At 32.7% G+C, this 26,512-nt stretch overlaps 4 protein-coding genes across 4 annotated transcripts; all 4 read right to left on the minus strand.

Moving 5' to 3' along the window:
- Positions 1–5,736: 5,736 nt before the first annotated feature.
- Positions 5,737–7,886, minus strand: LOC132036552 (homeobox-leucine zipper protein HAT22-like). The gene is made up of 3 exons (XM_059426912.1): positions 7,155–7,886; positions 6,510–6,589; positions 5,737–6,247 (listed from the first exon to the last, which is right to left on the minus strand). Exons 1-3 carry the CDS (start codon positions 7,584–7,586, stop codon positions 5,989–5,991), a joined length of 771 nt encoding a protein of 256 aa, XP_059282895.1. The 5' UTR covers positions 7,587–7,886; the 3' UTR covers positions 5,737–5,988.
- Positions 7,887–15,452: 7,566 nt separating this feature from the next.
- LOC132047564 (uncharacterized) lies at positions 15,453–16,537 on the minus strand. The gene is made up of 2 exons (XM_059438592.1): positions 16,210–16,537; positions 15,453–15,985 (listed from the first exon to the last, which is right to left on the minus strand). Exons 1-2 carry the CDS (start codon positions 16,535–16,537, stop codon positions 15,453–15,455), a joined length of 861 nt encoding a protein of 286 aa, XP_059294575.1.
- A 146-nt stretch (positions 16,538–16,683) lies between these two features.
- On the minus strand, positions 16,684–17,247 carry LOC132047565 (uncharacterized). The gene has a single exon (XM_059438593.1). It carries the CDS (start codon positions 17,245–17,247, stop codon positions 16,684–16,686), a length of 564 nt encoding a protein of 187 aa, XP_059294576.1.
- Positions 17,248–17,435: 188 nt separating this feature from the next.
- On the minus strand, positions 17,436–18,422 carry LOC132047566 (uncharacterized). Its single transcript, XM_059438594.1, has one exon. The coding sequence runs from the start codon at positions 18,420–18,422 to the stop codon at positions 17,436–17,438; it is 987 nt and encodes a 328-aa protein (XP_059294577.1).
- Between the last annotated feature and the right edge of the window lie 8,090 nt (positions 18,423–26,512).

The raw sequence follows: 26,512 nt of genomic DNA on the forward strand, positions 1-26,512 counted from the left end.
ATATTCACAAATTATACCAGCTTTTTTAAAGAGGTATAAGTTCAATTTCGAAGGGCAAAATTTAAAGATCACCCATATGAAGGCCAAACCGTGCAATTACTTCCTTTCCCTACCGTCCATGCACTTGGACATGAGTTAAAGAAATGTTACTACTGTTATTCATATTTCTAATAAATTTTAATATTTTCTTTAGATCTTTTGAGATGAATAGTCTTCTGTAAAGAGGTCTTAGAGAATTGCATTACCTATACCTATGGACATAATATAACGAAGAATAGTTTTCTTCACATTCCCCTCTCTGTTTTTCCTTTCTTTTGGTTCTTCTCATTTTATTTACATATTTATCCATACGAGAAGTAAATCGATTTAAATTAAGTGAAAAGGATAGTAGCCAGCAACGAACAAATTAAGAACGAGCAAAAGCCAAAAGGCTTCGTCGTGGAGTGGTTGATACTTGTCGTAGCTAAGACGATTTCAGTGCCTTAATCACATATCATTTGTTTTCTTTTTTAGTCATTTGGGATTAAACTCATGAATTGTGCCTTTAATTTAATTGTTGCTTTCCGAAAGTTTGCGAATGAAGCTAATCCGCTCATAGTGAGAAGTTTTCGTTTATGAGTTCAACCATATTCAATTTTCGCTTATTGAATTTTAAATAAATTATTTATACATATTAAATAAAATTTTAATATATATAATCAACGTTTAACTATGACTTTCTGGATAAAACCATGCACCTTGTCGTTTACATGGTAAAGTACTAAAGTAAGACGATAAAGTAAGACGATAAAAAAAAAAAAACACATAATCAAATGACAAGGCTGATCCATATCTAATGGGTACAATTAAAGTATGATATATTGATACCCCTTTATGTACCAATAAAAATGCTTTCTAGCACGTACTCTTCCTTTACGAGAAACTCTATCCAGATTCCAGATCTATGGATCTCATTTTCCAACATCAAAACGACGCTTCATCCAAATCAGACATACGTATTCAAGGAAGACTGCTAAACATTTCCACAAACATTTAACAATTCTAAAATCAAGTTTTATATGGTTTTTTCACATTCAGTTCAATTTCCTCGTGTCCACAAATCATGTAGAGCACTTATGTTTGCCCTTTGTTTGGTTGCACTCGCTACCCCTCCACTACTCCCCGTTACAATTGTTACTTTTAATAACAATTGTACTTCGTTATTTTGCTTTTTCTGCATAATTTAAATAGTAACATATACACTAATTGATAATATATCAAACCAAAAATGCAATAAAAAGATAATCTCTACGTTATAATTACTGCATTACCGAATGGAAAGTCAAATTAGTAACAGTTGATTGTTTAAGCGTACACCGGCGTCCAAAAGGATGGAATTAATTGGAAGAGAAAAGAAAACAAAAAGTATTCCCTCTGTTCATTTTTACTTGTTCACGTATGAATTTTGTATTTTTTTTAAAGAGAATAATAAATGAAGTGTATATTTTACTACAATACGTATGACTATTGGCATTGATAAAAAAAAAAATTGAAAAATAATTTGGAGAATTTGTAGTTAAAAAAAGATTATTTTTCTATTGATATGCTTAAGTGGAGAAATAAAAATAAAAATATATTTTTAGCATAGTGAACAAGTAAAAGGTAATGGAAGAGTAACTTACACCAATGGAAGTGTTATGGTTGAGTGGTCAAGATTTTAGGTTTTGATTTAAAAAAAAAAAAAAATACTAGCAATGGTGATGAAATCCATGATGATGATAACACAGCAGAAAGTAGCAGCTTCCAGGAAAGTCACCCCGTCATTCCATTTTCTTCCTCTTACCACCTGTTTCTTTCCAAACTCCACACCAAACCTGGACAATTCTTTAGGCAAACTCATAATAAATCCTAAAGTGGACCACAAAGTTGGACCATGAAAGATCCTCCATTAATGATTCAACTTAGGACTCTTGCCTCTGACCGATCATGATAACGTGTCAATTAAGATATTCCTTTTTATTTATTTACTCCCATTTAGTATCGAAAAAACACCGACTCTGATTAACTCAGATCACATCGTAAGATCTTTTTAAAAATTTCGCACATTTAATGAGGAAACTTTCTACGCACGACATTTGAAAAATCTGATTAATTGTAAAAGGATCACGTCCATTACTCCATTCTATCATATCTTTTGGTAATACGAGAATATCTTCCTCTTAGTATTATAGCTGATGTAGAGAAGTTGTTGGACGTACTTTTACTCTCTTAACCTTAATTCGCCCCAAAATCTTGACCGTACCTACCCAAATCTTTAGGTTTCAACCCTGTTTGATAAGATTCAACATCATTTAATTTCTCCAAATATTTAACGCAAAAATTCTATTATTAAAAAGAGATAGTGATCAAAAGCACACCTCAAGAATTACTTTTTTGTGAGGTTCGTATCTGAACTATCAGATGTTTGCATTTGCATTTACTAACTAAACTATCACCAACTACTTATCAAAACAGTGCGTGATGTAAAAAAAAAAATTGGTTTTGAAATGGTGTTAAATGACACTACATGCGGATAATTAAAGGAATTAATTAGAAAATTAAAAAACATTAAGAGATAATAGTCAAAAACACATCTGAAGTTCACTTTTTTGCCAGTTTTCAGCACCATCAGATACTAGTCGAGGTGTGTTTTAGATAGTTAAAATAGAAAATACAAACACATGATAGTTCAGGTGTACGTGTTTTGATAAATAGTTGATGATAGTTCAGGTAAAAAATGACAACACCTGATAGTTCAGGTAGAAAACTAAAAGAAAATTGATATTTAAGATGCGTTGTTTTACCATTTTCTCTATTAAAAATGGAGAACTTCTTAATATGAGTATTTATCCCCTTATTTGGCATTATGCCCGACATGAGTCTAAATTAATTAATTTAATGGATTTCGAATAGCGCATACCAATTTTTTTTTAAAAAAGGTGGTGTAGTAGATAAAGAAGATAAGATATGTGGACCAGTTGATGATGGGAAAATAACAAGCAATTTCTAACACCCTAGTAACCAGTGGTTGCAAATGATACATCAAAGGGTAGTAGGTTGTGCTAAGTCCACCTGAATTTTCACAAAGAAGTCTCGTGTTCATAATGAAACTTATGAGAAACTTGGCGTACGTGGGGTACGTGTGATCTTTTTCAATATCACATGATAATGTGCGACCAAAGATCCCATAGAAGCTCATCAATCCCTTGACTTTTGCTCTGTCTCCTTAATATTTGAATTCCAAGTTAATTGAGTTAGTTTATATCAATTTCTGAATAATTATGTGAATCATGAGACTTCATCATAATTTACCTTACTTATCAATCTATGACAACTTTATGTCGAACTTAACAATGAACGTACACACATGCGGAGCAACAATTTGCTTACGAATTACAAATTACCTAGCGTTTAAGTAAAATTGATAATCTGAGAGAAAGATAAACGAAACAATACGAACTCCATCCGTCCCAATTAAGTGTTTTAGTTTGGTACAAAAAGTGTAAGAAATAAAAAGAGACTATTGAATCTTATGGTCCTAAATTAAAGATATGTATAATGTACTAAAATGCCATTTTGTGATTTTAAACTTGTCATGTAGAATGTTTGACTTGTGAACTTACCAAATATAGAAAGAGACACTCTTTTTAGTACTTATCAAAATGAAAAATAAGATACTTAAATTGAGACGGAAACCGGAGTAATATGTTAAAACTCAAATGCTTTTAGCTAACCCATATTTTTCCTTCTCTACACGCCTCTAAGGCAGGCAGTGTTCCCTACCCTTTTTCATGTTGACACTTTCTCAATCAAAAGACTAGAGACAAATACACGTGAGCTGACTCCTACCATGGGCTTTCCACATACACATATCATCTCTTATCCTGACTAACCTCTTCTTTCAACCATCCAAATCATTACCTTTTTGTTTCGTTAACTGGGATGTAAAGCCTAATTAAAGAGCATCGCTTTTAATCCTTTTTTTTAAGGGCCTGTTTGGAAAGCCACCTGGTAATTGGAATTGGTGTAATTACTAGGGTAGTCCAGTAAATTACAACGACCTGTTTATTTATCATAACGTAATTACAGTGTAATTACAAACGTGCTGTTTGGTTGCACAAGTGTAATTATACAGCTAGTTTAATTTAAAAATAAATAATTATAAAAAATAAAAATTAATATTTAAAAAATATTTGCCTTTATAAATGATATTAAATTAGTTATTTGATAACACATTGTTTCTTGAAAATATATTAATTAATAATCATATATTTATAAGTAATATTGTAAAAAATAATTGATTTATATTTTCAAATTAATAATATTTAATTTTAATTAATTATAAAACTTAAAAGAAGACTTTTTTTGTGAGAACGTCATGGATTGGATGTTTGAAAAAAAAATTATAAATATAATGTCATAACATTATTCAAATGTTTGACACAAAAATCCATCAAATGTAAGTGAAAAATAAACAACATGCAATGTGAAAGCAAATAACTTAAAATTGAAAATATAACCTAAATTCATAATCCAAAAGAAAAAGTTTAACGTAATACTCTTATGTCAAATTCTAACATTACATAAGTAAGTTCCAAAGTAACTTAAGTAAATAATTCAAAAGAAAGGGAAAATGTAAGTCTATAACCTCATTCACAACGAAATTCTATTTTAATAACGTCACCCGTTAAATGCCAAGTTTGTTAATGACTCATTCTTTCCAATATTAAAAGGTGTAGTTTCAAAAATTAGAATAATAACACGGTTATGATAAATGAATAAAATAAAAAAATAAAAAATACGAGCAATTACATGGAACCACAAGAAGTAAAGGTTGGGCATGAGAAGAAAGAAAATGAAAAATAAATAATATAAAAATAAAAATACTTTTTAAAGAATAACAGAAATTAAAAATAAATTAAAAATCAAAAGAAATAAAAATAATTGAAATAAAAAATAAAAAGAAATTTAAATAAACAAAAAAGAAACAAACTAAAAAGTAACCTTGTAATTACAGGATGTAATTTACCCAATTCTCAAGGGGGTTGAGAATTGGAGAGTGTAAGTACACCCTCTCAGTTACACACAATTCCCACCAAACTGTTTAATTACTTGGTTAAACAAACAGGTCAAACTATGTAATTACACCCAATTTCAATTACCTAAGTGGCTTTCCAAACAGGCCCTAAATGTTCACTTCTTATATAACACTAGATCATGCATATAAAATGTACTATCAATTTAACTAACATCGATCGACGGTGTAAAGAATTTTATATTATCAAGTCACTTTTATTTGTTATAGAAAATAACATATGCCTTAGTTTCAAATTACTAATCTCACTTTTTATGAAGCTTTTTGCATTTATATATATCTTTTAGCTAGATAATTAACCTGATAATGTAAAAGTTTCTTTTGCACTATCAGTATTTGTATTTATAAGTTAAACTCATGTACTATATTTCGAGTTGCGCAACAAAACATTGATACTGTCATGTACTACATTGACGATATATAAGTTTTATCATATTAAATTGACCTAGACCGACACCTATAATAATTTTTAATACAATACTTGATTTGATAATCTGAAAAATAAAGTAATAACCTATTAATCGATTGTATTGAACTAATAATGTAAAGTCCTTTACAGTATATATAAGCTAAACTCAAAAATAACATTTCATGTCTGGAAATTAGCAGATGAAGAAACAAAGTCAACCAAAAATAAGTGTATTTCTTAACGATTTACAGAGTTGTACTGCGACAAAGAAACAAATTAAAGAGATAGATTAATGATCAGCAAACCTCTAATTCTCTACATATTAATGAACTATATACAAGTCATTCCATTTCAGTACAAACCCTTATCCAGCGAGTTCTGGGGGAGTTCCTAAGAATCTAATTAATATGAAAATTTTAAAAAATTAACATGACAATTTTAATAAGTACTACTAAGTACTAGGTAATTAACAAGCTGCTGAGGGGTTGGTGAAGGGACCGTAGAAGTGAGGCTTGGATGAGTTTTGGCCTGAGCCGGCGACTCTTTCGCAAGAAGGACACACCGTGAGGGTGGCTGCTGCCGGCAACTGCATGTACAAGGGCTGCCCTATTTTTAGAGCTTTTAGTTCTTGAAGTTCTTTGTAAAGCTTCCTGTTTTCATCTGTCAGTGTCTTGCAACATTTCTTTAAGAACTCACAGTCCACCTCTGTTTGCTTCAGCTTCGTTCTGTATAAACCACCAACATCTAATTTAATTAGATTCCTAAATTAATTCTTCCGGTAAAGTATGTTACATACACTAATAGTGTAAATGTTTTTAACACTATTAATGTAGTTATGAACTATAGTTGTCATAATGATTTATATGTAATTATCTTATAAGTGACTCGTTAATCTTTTTATACTATCAGTATTTAAAATATCAACTCATTTTATTATATGTACGTTTATGTGTGAATATTTGGGTATAAAGGAAGAAGATTTCTAACCTGGCTCTTCTGTTCTGGAACCAAACTTCCACTTGACGAGGCCTTACGTTAAGCTTCCTTGCTAGGTGCTGCTTTTGCTTCTGATTATCAGAAAACCGTGAATCAGTTTTGGTCATTTATAGCATATATACCCATCATATCAAAGCATATGTATAGAGAGTGTGTTGAAGACATAACTAATTAACTAGTGTACTAATTAAATTGCACTTTTAAAAATTGACTTAAGCTTTAATACTCGTTCCGTCTCAAATCATATGGTGTTCATAATTGAGCATGAGCATAAATTTCAAGGAAGAAAGACATGACTTTTGTTGTAAAATATGATTTAAATATCTACGTGGTTATAAATCATTTTCATAAAAATAACATAATGAAGTTCAAAGTTAAATTATGTGTAAAAATAATTATTTTTTTCCCAACAAATTACAAATAAAAGAGGATCCTATATAAATTGAGACAGAGAGTATGAGATAGTCACAACTCAGAACTTTCATACAATATGAGAGTAGGCAGAAATTCTTATTTCAACTCTCATGATGACTCGTAAAATTTAACGCGCTTTACTCATGAAAAGAATAATTTAAATTTTTAAATGAAATGACCACTTAATTCAATATAGATAAAGAGAAAAGATGGATAGCTCACAGGATTGAGAGTGCTCTGTTGCTTGAAGCTTTCCTCTAAAAGAGCAGATTGTACTTTAGTCAGCCTAAGTTTCTTCCTTGCATTAGAACCATCATCATCATCATAATCATCTTCATCACTAACTCTAGATGAAATAACTCTTTCTACTTCTGTCACCTCACTACCAACATCTCTTTCCCTTTTCACACTGGTATTAGAGTAGGATGAATCAGCAGATAATTGATCCTTTGATGCAAAATTATCCTTATTTTCCGCCTTCTGATCATAGATCTGATGATCACTAGAAAGGGTTAAATTAAGAGAGGGTTCAAGACCAAGATCAAGTCTTATTGCAGCTGGTGTTTCTTTTCTTGATTTCTGATTGGTTGTTGATGAAAAACCTAATCCTAAAGCAAGGCCACTGCCATATATATCATCACAAGTACTACCCATCTATATGTATATCTGAAGAGATGATCAGTAATTTGTAGCTTGGGTTTTTGTTGAAATCTATAAAGTTAAAGAGAGTCTTGGAGATAGAGAAACAGGGGAATTATAAAAAGGGAACGGAAATGAACTTTATAATTATAAGACCTTTTAATTGCGTGGTGGGTTAGATGGAGTACTATATAGTGTGAAAATCAAAGGGATGAATGAGTAGAAAAGAGAATTTTTTAGTACTATGCTGTTTAATTGAATTGTGAAATGTCTGTTTCTCGCTCTTCATAGGTTGACGTTTGACCCCACCAATGTGTAATCCAGTATAATGTGTCAACAAGCGAGAAAATCAACTCGATTTGAAAATTAGATCGTTAAATATAAAATAAAAAAATTCATCCCATAACCCATCAAGGCTGCTCTCCTGTTTAGACTATTAGGAAGAGTCTAAGATAATTAAGGATACTTAAAGGATAACACCAGGGGTGTACATGAATCGGATTGATTTGAGTTTTTTAAAGACCAAATTAAATCAATTGTATCGGATTTTTAAATCTATAAATCAAACCAAATCAACAAAAGTTGGGTTTTTCAACCTCAGGTTTTCTCGATTTTTTCGAGTTGCCCGGGTTTTTTGGGCTTTTTTGGTTTTTTTTTTCCTGTAAAGTCTTTATACAAAACATTTAACTTGTACTTCAAATATTTCTTTAGTCCCAGTAAGATACGACTATCTAATTAAGATATTTATTAAGGAAATAACACAAAATGTGAGATGAAATTGTACTAAAATATTCAACAACAACAAAAAAATAATGAAATTGCATAAAATAAAATGATCATAATCTAAAAGTACTAAGTCATGCTATAATTAATACGGCTAAATTATAAGGCATATAGAAAATGACTATAATCTAAAAATACTAAGTCATGCTAAAATATGTACGGCTAATATGTATTAATAATATGACTAGAGATATTAAAGAAAAAAATAAAATTAAGTTATGTATTTTCACTTCTAAACCAATATAAAACTAAAGAATAGATATCCAATATTATTTTCATTCCTAGTGTTATAATTAAATTTCTTTTGTTAGCATTAGTATTGATTTCGTTTTTTTTTTTTTTTGAGTTTTATATAAATTACTAATATCTATGCGCTATAAAACTTATTGGATTATTCAAAATTCTATTTCCAAGCTTGAATCAATATGTTAAAAGACAAAAACTATGAAAAAGTTTAAGAAACATTTATAAATTACATAATAAATATATATTTTTATGTATAAAATATTTTTAAAATTTTATAAATGTAATGTTGGGTTGGTTTGATTCGGTTTGACTATTTTTAATTAAAATCAAACCAAATCAATAGTGTTCGAGTTTTTTTTTTTTTTTAAACCAAATCAAGTCAAACCAAACCACTAGTCGGATTTTTTTCTAGGTTTGGTTCGGATTGGATTATCGATTTGTCAGTTTCCTTTGTACACCCCTAGATAACAGTCTATAATAAGTACAATTAGTTAGCTAATAAATAAATCAAACGGCCTACTACATCATGTTAGGTTATATCTTTACATGCACTATCAACATATATAAATTATTGAAATATGTGATCATCTCGTTTATAAGTTTAAGCTGATAGAGAGATCATATTTTTAATTACTTTATTAGGTTTTTTACTAATGATAAGAGCTGCATATTTCGGAAAGAAAAATAATACTTAGCAAAAGAACAATTGTTAATTAAGAACGGACGTGATCTCATTCCGAACCATTGTTACATAAGTTAATGTTTTACTAGAAGGATCAATTCGTAGAATGAATACGTAGATTCACATGGCAATGGAAGACAAATCAAGAAAATGAGAGTATGTAATTTGTTTGCTTCTAGCCATCCATTAGCATACCAAATTTCCCTGTTCTTACCACGACTTTTTTTCTCTTTCTCATAATATGCTTTGACTATTTTGATATTGTAACAGTATTTACTTTTTTTGTATAAAAAATTACTAGATGTAATTATTGTGGTTTTGTAAATATGTTCATTACTTCATCAACATGTGACAACCGTCATAAGACCACATTATACACACACACACATATATGTAGAGTGTGTATTTCATGACCTGTGTAGATGATATGTTTCTTTTGAAATCTTCCAACTTAAAAAAGTAATAAAAGTGGGAGCGCAGTCTATCCTCTCTCCATTTAAATTTTGTTACTATTAAGAAAATATTTTGAGGAAGAGTGGTAATGGTTGCAAGAATATGATTCACCAACAAGTATCCAGATCTTTGCTAAACGAAAATGTTGGTGTAATGTGTTTTTTTTTTCAAATCTATTAGCTGTGCGTAAAAGGACCCCTCTACTAATGTGCTGTACATTCGATATTGCATTCTCGGCTGCAGCTGGAATTAGGTCAATCTATAAATACCAATGAATTTATCTTATACACACTAATTTTGTTGAAAATATATGAACGGATTTAACTAATATATAATGGAATTTAACTTATATCTAACGACATCGTGTACAATTTATTGCAGATAGTTTAATTAATAAAACAGACTACTAAATTTACTTATTATAAATAGTTATTTATAATCATCCTTTAAATGATTTGATAATGTAAATTGTTTTGCAATATCAAATTATAGAAGTTAAACTCAATACAATTTGAAGTAGTTTACAATATCCTATTCGTAGTTTTTGTTTAAGTTATTCATTATAAAGGCATGGGATGATCCCCCTAAGACCCAATCATCAATCACAAAGGTGTGATGCACCCAGTTTCAGAATCTACAATATGCTTTAACTAGCTAGTTGATCCTACTTGTTACTTTTATTAGCACTTTATTCTTTTGAATATTAGATAAGATAACGTCATGTCCCTTTGTTCCAATTAGAATCCTAGTATTCTTTGCCCCAACCTTTTCAGTTGTGCCAATTTATACTAGGAATAAAATTTATTTGGGGGAATCTTTGCATTTCACACATAGAAGCCAACAGGTAGGCATGCACCATGTTACCAAACTAACCAATTGGATTAAAACGACAAAAAAAAAAAAATACTAGTATAATAGAGATGTCTTCTGGATGAACTTCAACTACTTAATTAAGGAAAAAATTAAAGAAATCAGGGTGTAACATCATAACATGGTACGGGATACTGCGTTCTTTTGTAAAATAAATTGCACAATGCATTTTTGGTATAAAGAATTTTAATTAATTACAAATTCAGATCCCATTGTACTTGCATGGTTTCTCGTGAAGATCCTAAAAAATTATTAAGGAATATGTTCTGTCGGCCTACATCAGGGCAATAAAGGACATGTACGAGGGTGTCAAAACTCGGTTTAGGACAGTAGGAGGGGATTCAGAACACTTTCCGGTCGTAATAGGGTTGCTCTAGGGATCAGCCCTTAGCCCGTTTCTATTTGCCTTAGTGATGGACGAATTGACACAACATATTCAAAAAGAGGTGCCTTGGTGTATGTTATTTAGAGACGATATAGTTTTGATAGACGAGACACGTAGTGGAGTTAACGATAGGCTGGAAGTTTGGTAAACTACCTTAGAATCTAAAGGCTTCAGGTTAAGCAGAACTAAGACAGAGTACATGGAGTGCAAGTTCAGTGACGTGACACAAGAGACAAATGTGGAAGTGAAGATTGAGGCACAAGCTATACCCAAAAGAAGGAGTTTCAAGTATCTTGGGTCCATAATACAAGGAACGGGGAAATTGATTATGATGTCACACATCGTATTGGAGCAGGGCGGATGAAATGGAGGCTAGCCTCCGGGGTGCGAAGGTGTCGCCTAGGCTAAAAGGTAAGTTCTACAAACTGGTGGTAAGACCAGCATTGTTGTATGGGGCATAATGTCAAGAATGTTCATGTTCAGAAGATGAAGGTAGCAGAAATGCGAATGCTTAGATGGATGTGTAGTCATACTAGGAGAGATATGATTAGGAATGAAGATATACGGAATAAGGTCAGAGTGGCCTCCGTAGCAGATAAAATGAGAGAAGCGAGATTGAGATGGTTCGGACATGTGAGGAGGAGGTGTGAGGACGCGCCAGTTAGGGGGTGTGAGAGATTGGGTCGCAGGAGTTAGGAGAGGTAGAGGTAGGCAAAAGAAGAACTGGGGGAGGTGATTAGACCGGATATGGCATAGCTTCATCTGACTGAGGACATAACCTTAGATAGGAAGATTTAGAGGTCTAGGATTAGGATGGTAAGTTAGTAGGTAGTTGAGTTTTGTAGGGGTGTGTGAGAGAGAGGTGGGGGGGATACCTTGTCCATCTCCTTTTCTCCTTGCCTTGGTAGTATTATTTTGGTATCGCATAGATCTTTAACCTTATATGTGTATTACTTGTGTTGCTCCATTTGTTTGGTATCTTGATATATTACTGTCTGATTTCTCTTGCAATCCTACATTAACTTTGTTTCTTTTGAGCCGAGGGTCTATCAGAAACAACCTCTCTACCCCATAAAGGTTGAGCTAAGGTCTGCATATATCTTACCCTCCTCAGACCCCACTGGTGGATTACACTGGGTATGTTGTTGTTGGATATGTTATGTCGAAAAGTGCACAGTTTTAATATGATCTTTTGTGCCTTTAAATCGATTGTCTTTGTTGAATTGTATTTTTTTGTTTTTTGTTTAAGCCAGTTTCACCTCAGGTTAGTACACCTGAGTGAGGTGGGGGGTTTGTCATTGACCCCTACCCTGTATATTAGAATCCAAAAATTGAATACATGAAGGAGGAGGACATGGTGCCTAACCTCCTATGATTTTAGATTACATTCAATCAAGCAGTTTCCTATACAAAAGTCTTATTCTCTATAGTCAAGTGTTGTAGCTTCTTTGCTGTTATCCTGACGTTAAGTTATAGTTAGACTACATACATATTGTACAATATGCAATAAAAAGTAGGACTGAAGTTCCCAGATCAAGTTGTGCACTATCATCAAAAAATTGAGCAGTTGTTGAAGTTCCTCTTGGTAAGCTTGATCCTGAAACTAGGCATGCCAGTTGAGTCCATTCTACTAACTCCAATAGCCTTTGTAGGGAGAGTTTGAACATTATTATACCTTTGTAGGACTTTGATTGAGATTGAAGGTTGCTCCTTGTTTGGCAAGTGCATCAGCAACTTGATTAGCCTCTCTAAAGTAATGTTGTATAACACATTGTTTAGATTCCAGCTCCTTTCTTATCTTTTTAATCATGTCCTCCAGCCTCCAAGGAGGGGATAACTTGTCTTTTAGCATATTGACCACTATCATAGAGTCAAGCTCCAAAATAAACTTGTCTTTTCTGTTATCTTTGCACCACTGTATAGCTTATTGTGCAGCTCAACTTTTGCCATATTGTTAGTGCAGAATTGAAGAGAGTTAGCATAATCCATCATGATCTCTCCATTTTTGTTTCTAACAACTCCTCCAATACCTACAGTATTTCTTCCATTGTTGCTACTACCATTTGTGTTAATTTTTATCCAGTCATTAGGTGGTTTCTCCCAAATGACCATTTTGCTAGTGAAAGTAGCTCTTCTGTTTTCCAATTCATTACAAATTTTCAACCAATTCCAAGTATAATAAAAGATGATGTCTCTCTTCTTCATACAACTTTGTATTTGCCTCAAAATTTCTTTACAAGTCCAAGAAATAGATTGCTTTTTGTTTCCATACCTGGCAGCATTTCTGAATTTCCATAGTTCCCAAATAATGTAAATGGGAGTGATTTGCAGAAGAGTCTTGTGCTGATAGTTATTAGATTTAGTGTCTCTCCACTTTTGAATCATACCATTCACATTCTGGACTGCAATGTTGACTCCAAGAGGGCCAGCAATCCTGTTCCAAACTGTGACTGCAACCTCACCATAAATGAAGGCATATTCAGTAGTTTCATCAACTGGAACTCTACAACAACAACATATAGTGCCAATCTTGATACCAAAGGTGCTAATAATGTCATCCAGAGGTATCTTTCTTTTTAAAATTTTCTGACACAAAGGAAGCTTTGAAAGGAATGCCCTTGCTCCAAAGGTTAGACCACATGAAATATGTCATTTTCCTTTGTCTTAGGATTTCAATAGCACTTGCACATGAGAAGTTACCAGTAGTAATAGGTTTCCAAATAATCCTGTCCTTCTTGTTTCTATTTCCTATAGGAATTTTCATAATCATTTGAGCAATATGATATGGGACAAGGTTACTGATGAAATTTCTATCCCAATCATTATCTTTCATGCAATCTTTGACAAGCAGTTTTCCAGGGCAATTTTGATGATCCATGATGTTGGCAAGAGGACCATTGTCAGTCCAATTGTCCCACCAAAAAGAGATGAGTCCCTCATTGACCTTCTATAGAATGTGAGGTTCAATATCTTTTTGGATTCTCATTAGATCCGTCCAAGCTGCAGATTGGCCTGGTTGATCATTCTCTCCACAGAGTGCTTTCTTTGACAATATTTGCATTTACGGAATATGGACCGCAGATTGTGCTCCCCTCTAAACCTCCAATATCTTTTAGCACTAAAGGACAGGAAAATATCTTCCAAACTTATGAAACCAGCACCTGCTTCATTAGTAGGATAGACATGTTCCTCCAAGAGCTCAAATGATATCTCTTTTTAGCATATGACTGCCCCCAAAAAAAGTCTGAGAAGCACTTCTCCAGTTGAAGTAAAACTATTTTCAAAGGAGAGATAACAACCATAGTGTGAATAATTTGGGACTGAAAACATGTTTTATCAGAGTAGCTCTGCCCCCACTAGAGAGTAACTTACCCTGCCATCCTTTGATCTTATTCACTATTGATTTAGCAATTTCAGAGAAATAAGATATCCTTTTTCTTCCATGATAAATAGGGCATCCAAGATATTTGAAAGGGAAATGTTGATGTTTGAACACTGTGACTCTCTTAATCATCCTTCTTCTCCTTCTTTTTCTTCTATGATCCACAATATAAGTAGGAGTTAAACTATAACTTTTATTTATGTTGATTTCTTGGTCTGAGACAGTCTCATACTGTTTTAGCTTCTTCATAATCATCCTGAAAGATTTCTTGTCTCCTGAACTAACTATCACTAGATCATCTGCACAGCAAAGATAGATGATTGATCTGAGGACCTCCTCAGTTCATAGAAAATCCTTTGTAACCTTCTTTATTGTGAAGATGGTTAAGAGCTTTAGTAAGAGATTATGTAGCAATAATAAAGAGTCTTTGGGGAAAGAGGATCCCCTTGCTTTAGACCTCTGATAGAGTGGAAGAAACCATATCTGATTCCATTTACCATAATAGAATACCAAACACTGCTAATCAATCTATAAATCAGGTCCACATACTCTTCTACAAATCCCATTCTCCTCAGAACAGCGTTAAGGAATGACCAAGAGACTTTGTCATATGCTTTGGCCATGTCAATTTTGATCACCACATTTCCTCCTTTATTCCTTTTCTTGATGTCATGAACAATCTCTTATGTAAGCAAAATGTTTTTACGTAATAAGTCTTCCTTTTACAAAACTAGATTGGTTTTGAGAAATCAGTTTTGGTAGTAGGCTTGCTAATCTGTTGGAGCACACCTTGGAAATGATCTTGTTGGTGAAATTGCTTAGACTAATAGGTCTAAGCTAATTGAAAAATTCAGGAGATTCCACTTTAGGCAACATGATAAGGCAAGTATGAGAAATATATTTTGTGAGTTTCTTTTCTCTGAAAAAATCCTCAACCATATTGTATAAGTCTTCAGCAATAATAGGCCAACATTTTTGAAAGAAATGTCCATTGAACTCATCTGGCCCTGCTGCACTATCTGGATGAAGCCCTTTCACTGCTTCTTCTATTTTCCCGATGCTAGGAATCATCATAAGAAGCTAGTTGTCATCCTTATTAACCATAGGATCTATCCTTTTAAGGAAACTAAAATCATGGTTTTGCTGAGGTTGAGTGAAAAGGTGATTAAAATGTCTAATAGCTGCTTCAGATATCACATTGTCTGCTTGTATCCATTGCCCATTTTCATCCTTGATCCTGTGAAGATATGCTCTTTTTCTTTTCTGCCTTACTACACTATGAAAGTATTTAGTATTGGAGTCTCCTCCTTCCTCCCATTTGACTCTATCCTTCTGTTTTAGGATAGAGTTTTCCATATTCATCCACCTAATTTGTTCAGCATATAGAGCCTGAAGATTGCTTCTGTTTTGATCAGCATCATCAACCTCATATATATTTTCAGCCACTTCTATTTGATTCTCAAGCTCCTTTACCTTGTCAAATACATTACTAATGGAACTTTTTGACCAATTGCTAAGTTTATGAGCCAATCTTTTGAGCTTTTGTTGCATGATATACATATAAGTGCCTTCAATGTGTTCAAGCCAACTTATCTTTACAATATCCAAAAACTCTGTTGAGAAGTCCAGAAGTTTAAGAATTTGAAATACCTGACTAGGATGGTATCACTTAGAGCACATTTGAGCAGCATGGTATTGTGATCAGACCCTGTCCTTGGTAGATGTCTCGCAGTCACATTAGAGAATTCTTCAGACCATTTGTCATTGTACATGACTCTATCAAGTCTTTTTAGGATTCTCTTCCTTTACCTTCTTCTATTGCACCAAATAAAATCACTTCCACTATATCCAGCATCCATCATTTCACATTTTTCCATACAGTTAATAAAATCTAGACTTCTGCATAGTCTATGTCTTCTTCCCCTTTTCTTTTCACTAGACTCCATTATCACATTGAAATAACCCATTACGGACCAAGGGCCTATTAGCTGCTGATTCAACTGATTAAGAGACTCGTACAAATCTTGTCTGGTTCTTGCTTTGATGGCATATACAATTGAGACATGAAATTTGAATTGAGATATTATGTGATGAACTTGAAGAGTAAGATGTTGAACATGATCCTCCACTATATTGCAATTGTAGTTGCTATCCCAAAACACCATATTTTTCCACTATAGTTTGCAATAAAGGAAACCTTGTGTGTTTTAACCAATCTAATGAGTCTATTAAAAGCACCCCTTAATTAAACCTCCCCCCCCCCAACCCCCAATATTCCATATAATATTGTTAATCATTAGAAACATAAGAATTAGAGTTTTTTGTTTCCTCTCCCTCTAGTGATAGGAGGGGAAGAAGGTTTCTGCTGAATCTTCTTTTGTGTCTCTGATGATTTTCCTCTTGGTGACAATCCTAAAGAATCTTCCACATATTTCTTGAGCTTGATGATTTCCTCCTGGTCATGATCCTTAGGAGAAAAAGCTTCTATCAGGCTAATTGCAATTTCATCTTCTTCTGCAGGTTCATTGTCAACTTCATCTAAGCTATTCTCATGTCTATCAGTGTCATTCTCATTTAAATTCTGCTGGTCTTTTTTATTTTCAAATCTAGGAGGACGGAAAGAACCACTTTGCTCCTCCAACTTGCTTTCATGCCTATCTTGTTGTATGAAATCCTTAGTGTTCTGATCATTCTGAGTGAATATAGGAGTGACATTAGTTTCTCCATTTTCTTTCTGAGATTTTTCTCCATTGTCCACAGTGTTATTTCCATCAACATTGCCTCCTTTTATACTTTTGCTGTTGTTAGGATTAGAATTCAAATTCCTGTTGTTTTGATCCAACTGATTTTGTTGCCTTTCTTTACCAGCCTTCATTTTTCTCTAACACTTTGAGAAGGACATTCTTCCTTCTTCTTTTCTTTTTCTTATCCTCCTCAGTTTGCTTGATTTTTCCTCTTTCTGTTGTGTTTGCTACTTTGTCCTTCCTTCTTGGCTCCATTATCTTCATTCTTGTTGGAAACCTGGTTATTGTTGCTCTGGTCATCTTGGATATTTGAGTTATTCTATTTTTTATTGTTCTCCTTCTGATTCTTGTCATCTTTCTGCTGATCTTTACTTTCAATTCCTTTACTATTGTCATCCTCTTCATGCTTCTCCATAGAATCTTCCAAATTTCTGTTCTTGTCCTCCTTTCCTTTTCCAGTGTTTTTGTTATCTTTTTCCTGTCTTTTCTTTCTTTCTAGGACCCTACAATCCTCTATAGCATGACCTAACAAACAACAGTGTGTGCAATACTTAGGCATGGCTTCATATTCAATTTTTTGGTAGAATCCTCTAAGAGGGCAGTTTTCATCTTCAGCTCCAATCCATAATTTGTTGATTCTTGGCTTTGTAAGGTCTATCTCCACCCTCACCTTAGCCATACTTGGACGAGTTCTACCATTAGTGGCATTATCCATAGCAATAGGGGTATCAATGGGGCTTAGAGTTTGTCTAACATAATACCAAGTATGGCAATGGAAGGGGAGCTGAGGTAAAAGAACCCAGACTAGGATAATGGGACTATCAATTTCTGGTCTCCATTTCGGTGACCATTTTGTCATCCACATTTGCATTCCTTCAATTGTCATTACTCTTTTGGGCCAAATAATGGCAAAATCTTCCTCATTAGTAAAATCCATGAAAACATTATAATTATCATACACTCCTATAATGACCGTACCTTTCAATGGAGTTTTTTCTTCAAAAGTGGCCCTAAGTCGATCAATTTGAGGTCTTGGCTTTAGAAATCGACCTACAATAGTAAATTTGCATTCTGTAGCCATTACTTCATAAAAAAATTTGGCTTTGAATATGATTGCCGGGACTCCATTGAGAGATAATACTCGAGCTTTTACACTGGAATCTCCAAATTTTTTGGGGGTTGTCGGAATAGAGTTAATAGCATTCGTGTAAGATTGGGGATTGGGGTTTTCTTTGGTGGTATCGGGATTAGTTATTGTAGGAGCAGGAGAGTTGTTCTCCGGTGCTATAGCAGCCAGAGAAGCCATGGCCGGAGTCGATTCTCCTGATCTCTAGAGAAAGTAGCCGTTAAGAGCTGTTACAATAGGAGAGGGAAGAGAGATTATTATTTTTTTACGAGATATTGCACTTGAAGTATTAAATACTAGTATCATATTGAACTTGTTCAATTGTATGGCCGCTTTAATTAATAGTTTAAGTTATTACAGATGATACTTTTATGTACCTGATTAAATTTAATACGGTCCCTTATTTTTGTGGCTGGTTCTTTTTTATGAGTCAAGCACTACGTGACGGTAAACTTGAACATGATAGCTATGTTATTTTAATATCACATTAAAATATACAATTATCTTATCCCAAAAATTAAACGGTTATATTTTTTTTACTTAGTTATATCTTTTAATAATTTTTTGGCGCTAGAAAATTAGATGGAGTTAGATGGCGAAGTTTAAGTAATTAAATCTTTATTAGTAGTAAGTATTGTAATTAATACATGGAACAAGATGGATTTATAAGATAATGGTCAAAGACATACTTAAACTATCACTTTTTCGTAACTTTCCTACTTACTATTAGGTGTGTCAGTTTTCTATCTGAACTATCACCAACGATTTATCAAAATACACCTTAACTATCAGTTGTTCACTTTTCATACCTGAACTATCCAGGTAATTAAAATGAACAATTGACAATTGAGATGTCTTTTAATAAATAATTGATGATAGTTCAAATAGAAAATTTATGAAAAAATAATAGTTGAGGTGTATTTTGAACATTAACTCATTTATTTATGCGTAGAGGTGTTAAGAGGACAGGCAATTAACTGCCACAAAAGATTTTTGTCGACGTAACTGCTGACATTGTTTTCCTTTATTTTCCGATATGACATTTCTCATTCAAGATGTTTCCTCGTGTCAACTTTTTGAATTGACACTATACAGAAATAATTCAGAATTATTTTCCATTTTTGTAATGTAGTGACATGGCCCAATTCTTTTGGTATGTTTTACTTGTAACAAGTTTTACAATTAAATAACAAAAATCTACGTGGTCAGTCACAAGTGCTGATACAACATCCTTTATTTGCTCAGTGGACATCATAATGCATCATATATGTACAAAACTGTCACTAGCTGAAATCAATTTATAATGCATCATATATGTACAAAACTGTAACTAGGTGAAATCAATTTCCAGAATTATATTGTATGAGTAGGATGTATTTGGTCTTTGTCGCCATAATTGACAGACAGTTGAGAAATCTGAAGAGAGTTCTCACATCAAACTCAAAGTGCCAAATGTTGAAAATACAATGACGAAATAATTTTTTTGGAAACAAAATAATTTATGATATGGACACCCAACTTCTGCATTAAGCAATTGCGTGACACGAAAAGGTCCATGTAAGTTTGATATATACCATATGTACACACTACTAGAAACAAAGATTTTTCCCACCGACATTCAGTGAAAAATTTGTGTTATAAAATATGATTTTCACACGAATCATTATAAAGTAAACGCGTGGTCGGAAAAATTTGTTATAAATATATTGGAAAACTTCCTAATTTTTCCGTGTAAAAACATTACTATTTAGTTTTTCCCACCGACTTCCATTGGGAAATAACCACTGAAAGTGAGAAATTCAGTGGGAAAATAGAGATTTTTTAATAGTGACAGTTACTTTACTTAATACCGATGCTTTTGTGCTACGTAGATAACAATAAATGTAACGTGTTCAAATGATTTATGGAAAGTGAAGTACTCACATATGATGAAAAGGAGAGCTTTGTAAGTTAGCTAAATTGATGTCGTTAAAAATTAGTTAGCTTAAATTATCATTTGCAGAAAGGTAACTCCCCTACCTAAGACTGTGGATTTCATGAAAGGTTAGAGGAAATTATCCTAATGACCTTGAAAATGGGTGATCTTAAACTTTTAACCCCCGTTTGTCCTATGAGCAAACCTTCATATTCAAAAGTCAAAAACTTGTTGAAGTTTTGTTCTCCTCCAAGGCCATTCTTGTAAATCATCTAAAAGGTTACAAGTTACAAGTTTGCAGATTCTTTTGGCCCAATTCACAATTCTGAGCCCAAATATTTGCAACTAGAGGTTGAGACCGGTTCAATTCTAGCAGTCATCCCCTCCAATAAGCCTGTCAACCGGTTCGGTTGAACCGGTTAAAACCGGAACCGGAACCGGAGCCGGTAGAACCGGTTAACCGTTAATTCTTTTACCGGTCCGGTTCCTATTTTTTTGAAACCGGAACCGGTTAAACCGGTTTAAACCGGTTAAATTAAATTTTTTTTTTTTTTTTTTAGAGCCGTTGGGCCACTGGGCCCCTGGTCGTAATTGGACCATTGGCAACGGTCCATTTGCAAAAATGGCCGTTGCCAAACGGTCATTTACCTATTTTTTGGCCCCCCAACCCCCCAAACTTTTTTTTTAACACTTTAACCCATCCCTCACCCCTATATAAACCCTTCTTCATTTTCATTTTAATTCACACCAATTCACTCTTCTCTTTCTCTCAAATCTCAATCTCTCAATTATAGTTACTTTGCAATAATTAGTCACTTTATATTTCTCTCAAATAAATATTACAAAGTCTTATTATATTTCAATTATTAATTTTACAATTATAATATTGTTGGTGGAGTTGGTGATTTTGCAACAATCCGAAGTAACTTTGGTGGATTTGCAATTCTAGCCGCCTTCACTTTGTTGGAAATTAATCCGGCAATTTGGTACCTTCGTTCCAACTCTATCTTTATTTTTCGCAATTTAATTCTAGCAATTTATTTTTCGCAATTTAATTTACGCAATTTAATTCTAGCAATTTAATTTGTTGTGATTTATTTGATTGTGATTTAAATTAATTCTATTTACTAATGTCAAAGAGATTAAGACGTGGTGCCGGTAGTAGTAGTGGTATTGTTAGGCGTGGGCTTAATGAGGAAACATTTGTGGAAGAAACACCTAATTTAGGTATTGATGTTGGAGAAAATAATCCACTTTTAGGTTATGAGGCAATGCAACAACATTTTACCGACACTTTTAATGAAGACTTAGATGATGATGATGAAACACAACCCCCCGAAAATCCCATAGGAGATACATGTCCTGCACAATCACATACACAAGACAAACCGCCTAGAACTCGTAAGCCAACAGTTAAAGTTTGGAAATTTATGACTAAGAATAGGGAAAACCAATCAGCTACATGTACCCTATGTAGACAAGTATTTAGTTTTAAGTAAGGAACTGGTAAGGATGGTGGAACGGGTACACTAAATTCTCATATGAGAACCAAACATATGGATGTTTGGGGAGAGCAAACGGGTTCAAATGTGGGGGGAATTCAAATGACGATAGACCCACGAACCGGTAGAAATTTTAAGTATGACAAGAAAAAAGAGCGTGTAGAAATAGCTAAAATGGTAGCTTATGATTGTTTACCATTTTCCTTTCCATCGGGTATGGGGTTTGTTACTTACATTCAACGTTGTTATAATCCGTTATTTGAGGGTATTACTAGAAGTACTTGTAGAGCCGATGTTATAGATTTGTTTAAAAAATATAGATTTTATTTGCGCCATGTATTTAATTCTTTAAATTGTAATGTTTCTCTTACCGCTGATTTGGGTCTTAGTCTTAACAAGTTAGATTTTTTTGCTATTACATGTCATTGGGTTATGCAAAAAAGAATTATAGCTTTTTTATATGATGAAGGAAAAGGTCGTCACGATGGAAAATTTTTAGCGGATTCAATGTCTACTATTATGAGATTTTTTAACATTTATAGAAAAACACTTTGTATTGCTTTAGATAATGCTTCTAATAATACAAAGGCGATTGGTCTTTTAAAGAGAGAATTAAACCCTCCGCTAAAAAATAATTTTCATGTGAGATGTAGTTGTCACATTTTAAATTTAATTGTTAAAGATGGTCTTGATTATTTTGACGATTCGATTCAAAAAGTTAGAAATGCGGTTGCGTTTCTTTTTTGTAATGCTAATAGGGGAAGAATTAGAGATTTTAAGAATACTTGTGTGGAAAATAACCTTAGACCTAAGAAAATTCAAGTAGAAATTGAGACTAGGTGGAACTACACTTACATTATGCTACAACAAGCATATGAGTATAGGATTCCCATACAACAAATTCACCACAAATATAATACTGATAGTGATGATTGGTTAAATTATTCGCATTGGGAAGATGTTAAAGAATGTGTTGAGCTCTTAGAAAATTTTTATAATGCAACTCTTGCTTTTTCTAGACAATTCTATCCCACGGTAACCGAAATTTTAGCCTACTTAGCGGAAATAGCTAGAGTTTTACAAGAGTATAAACATAAACCCGGTTATCAAGTGGCTATTTTTAAAATGATAATCAAATTTAAGAAGTATTTTTTTCCCATCCCAACTTTATTTATATTGGGTTCTATTTTAAATCCTTGTTTAAAAATGTCTTATACTAAAAATTTGGTTGGTCAAATTTATACATTTTTAGAAATTGAAGCGGGAGTTCAACCATCTTTAGCTGAAGCCGAACTCGCTATTGATGATGAGTTTAGAAAAGTTTTTACTCATTATTGTAGTTTGGAAGAACGTGCTACACCCGTTGCTCCACGCCCTACTACTTCTCAGAGTAGCAAAAAGGGTTTGTCGGGTTTAAAAGTTTTACATTCACAGCCAACTTCTTCTTGTACTGCAAACTTTGATGAATATAACTTTTATTTGATGCGACCAAATGTGGATATCGGATGACTTGGACGTCTTAGCATGGTGGAAGAAGTACAAGGCAAGTTATAGATACTCTCAAGAATGGCTCGAGATATCCTTACGGTTCAAGTATCAACCGTGGCTTCGGAGAGCGCATTTAGCCAAGGAAGACAAAGACAAATTGGAGACCATAGACATTCATTATCCGGCTTTAGCTTGCAAGTACTAGTGTGCATTCGCGATTGGATTAGATTGGAGCGACGCAACCAAAACTTAGAAGCGGAGGAAGGCGAAGAGGAAGAAATTGAAGATTTGATAGCTAGTGGACCGGACCAAATGGAAGACTTTGAAGATATTTCCATGACCGAATATAATGTGGAGGAAATTAACGAAATGGTTCAAAATTGGTGATTTTATTATTCGACTATTTCTATATTACTCATGTATTATTTGCAAGTTAAAAAAAACTACAACTTGCAAATAAATGTTATCCAAGAATGAATAAAATATATGGCTCATTGAGCTTTCTTCTATTTACTTGTGTTCATATTTTTACTTTTATAAAGTTAGGAATATACCTAAAATATACTAAGAATATACTTAAATTAAAAACTAGAAAGTTATATACTTGAAAAATAACTAAAATATACTAAGAATATACTTATAATATATAGTATATATATAACTTAAACATATATATATATATATATATATATATATATATATATATATATATATATATATATATATAAGTTATATATATATATATAACTTAAGTTATATAACTTAATATATATAAATATGTTTAAGTTATATATAACTATATATATATATATATATATATATATATATATATATATATATATATATATATATATATATATATATGTATACGTATATACGAATTTATAAACTTAGAAAACAATTAAGCTATAAATAACATAAGTTAGAATATATAAGTTATAAGTATATATAGTATACTTAAAGTATGTATATATATATATATATATATATATATATATATAAGTTATATAACCTAGGTATATTGATATATATATACGTATATTCTTACTATATTTTAGGTATATGTAGTATATAGTGTTAACTTAAGCATATAACTTAATATATATATGTATACACGTATATTCTCAGATTGGCCCGACTTCTATTATAGCGCAATTAGTAAGAATATTTAAACTTTACTTATAAACTTGTATAACATATGTAAATATACCTACAATATACTAATAAATACTATAATATATATATATATATATATATATATATATATATATATATATATATATATATATATAATACAAAAAAAAAAAAAAGGTTTTGAAGCTTTTTAACCGGACCGGTTCCGGTTTGAGGTTTCAAACCGGTAAACCGGAACCGGTTAAACCGGAACCGGTTAAACGGTTCCGGTTTTTTAACCGAAACCGGTTCCCTAACCTAAGCACGGTCCGTTCGTTAAACTGGTTAACGGGCTTACCCTCCAATTAAAATCCTTACTGAATACTACGAGCTTCAAGCTTGTAACATACACAATACATTTGCATTCTAAAAGTGGGGAGGTTACGTATTTGGCCGCTCGGTCAAAAATATTTATAGCCGCTAACCTAATATTATCCACTAATTATACATATATTAAACATATTTATGAAACAAAAGTAAGAAAATTTTGACAAAGACCTAATTAAATATTACGGACGACGATCTCATTGCTGAATTAATATTGTCCATATTTTTTTTTTCTTCTTCTCTTTTTTTCCCAAGCTTTTGAAATATGTTTTCTATGTCCATTGTCATTTTAATATTAGGAGGGAGGTTTCATATAGTTTGACTAAGTAGAAACATGATATCATGAATTTAACCACACAATTACTATATGTCTATATCCCACACAAACGGAATTGTTGGGACTTCGTAGTTCGTACTATCGCAAAGAGATTACGTAGTGAAGCACTCATAAGTATTACTGGCAAGAGAATAACACCACGCCTCTAGGCTCTAGTTAAAAAGAAATGGTGGAATTAATTTTCAACCTCTATATAAAGCTGAATTATTTGGATTTTGAACTCCAAATTGGAACAGAACGATTATCATATTTGGCACAAATGTCTATCTTTTGTATCGTTTCTATGCTAATTCTTAGTATTTTAATCGCGCCTTTGATCTTAAATTATTATATTAGAGCTTGTTGGTATATTTTATTCACACCTTTTGTTTAAAAGAGAATAAATATTTTTAAAACATGCATATTGTATGGGACGTCTTCCACTATAAGACTGTTATAAGTAATGAATAAACACGCATATTTCAAAACTTCTAAGTAGAAAATGACCACAAATTACTTAATTAGATATATCACAAAGAAAAAGGGAATATACTAGCATGCGATAACATTTTTTATTTTTATTTTGGACATGTAAGCAACTCGTGTGTGCGTGTATTTAAAATATACAAATATGCTCATCTTTTTTTTTTTTTTTTTTTTTTTTTTTAAATTTTAGTTTTGCTTTATTGTTGTTCTTCATTTTGTTAATTAACATCAGCATTATGTTCGGGACGCAAATCCAAGCCCCAAGGCACTGGTGGATATAATTTCCCCCTTGACAAACAACAACAACAACAACAACAACAACAACAACAACAACAACAATAATAATAATAATAATAATAATAATAATAATAATAATAATAATAATAATAATAATTGTTAGAATTTGTCCCAAAAGGGTTTCACGAAATTGTCTCATTCCAACTGGGATTCGATTGGTTTGTCCCATTCCAACTGGGATTTGACTGGTTGTACCCTAAACCAATTTGAACATCTTCAACCCCTTTTCGGCCAGAACATCAAGAGAAAGAGAACAACTATCAAGACTATCAAGACTACACACAAAACTATATTCCACACTTAGGTTAGAGAGAGTTTTCATTGAGAGATTGTAATCTTTCGTTTCCATTGATCTCGTTGTGCTTCGACACCCTGTTGAGATCTTTTTGTACTCCTCACCTTATAGTGGATTTCTCTGCGCTTCGCGTCCCGTGGTTTTTCCTATCTTGGGTTTTCCACGTAAATCTTGTGCTCAATACTTTTATTGCTTTCTTGCATTATTGTTCTTGTGTTAGTGCATCCTAATCGGTTCCGCTGCATCGCTCGCTTATTTCTTAACAAGTGGCATCAGAGCGTTCAAGATCCAGGATGTCTACCGTAACCAAGTTTGATATCGAGAAGTTCGATGGCAAGATAAGCCTCAGCATCTAGAAAGTTCAGATGCAAGCCGTTCTCACCCAGAACGGATTAAAGATGGCTCTTCTTGGGAAATCCAGGGAACCCGAGTCTATGATAGATGATCAATAGGAGAAATTTAATGAAAAGG

The sequence above is a fragment of the Lycium ferocissimum genome, chromosome 2 (assembly GCF_029784015.1).
Source record: "Lycium ferocissimum isolate CSIRO_LF1 chromosome 2, AGI_CSIRO_Lferr_CH_V1, whole genome shotgun sequence".
Classification (NCBI taxonomy): domain Eukaryota; kingdom Viridiplantae; phylum Streptophyta; class Magnoliopsida; order Solanales; family Solanaceae; genus Lycium; species Lycium ferocissimum.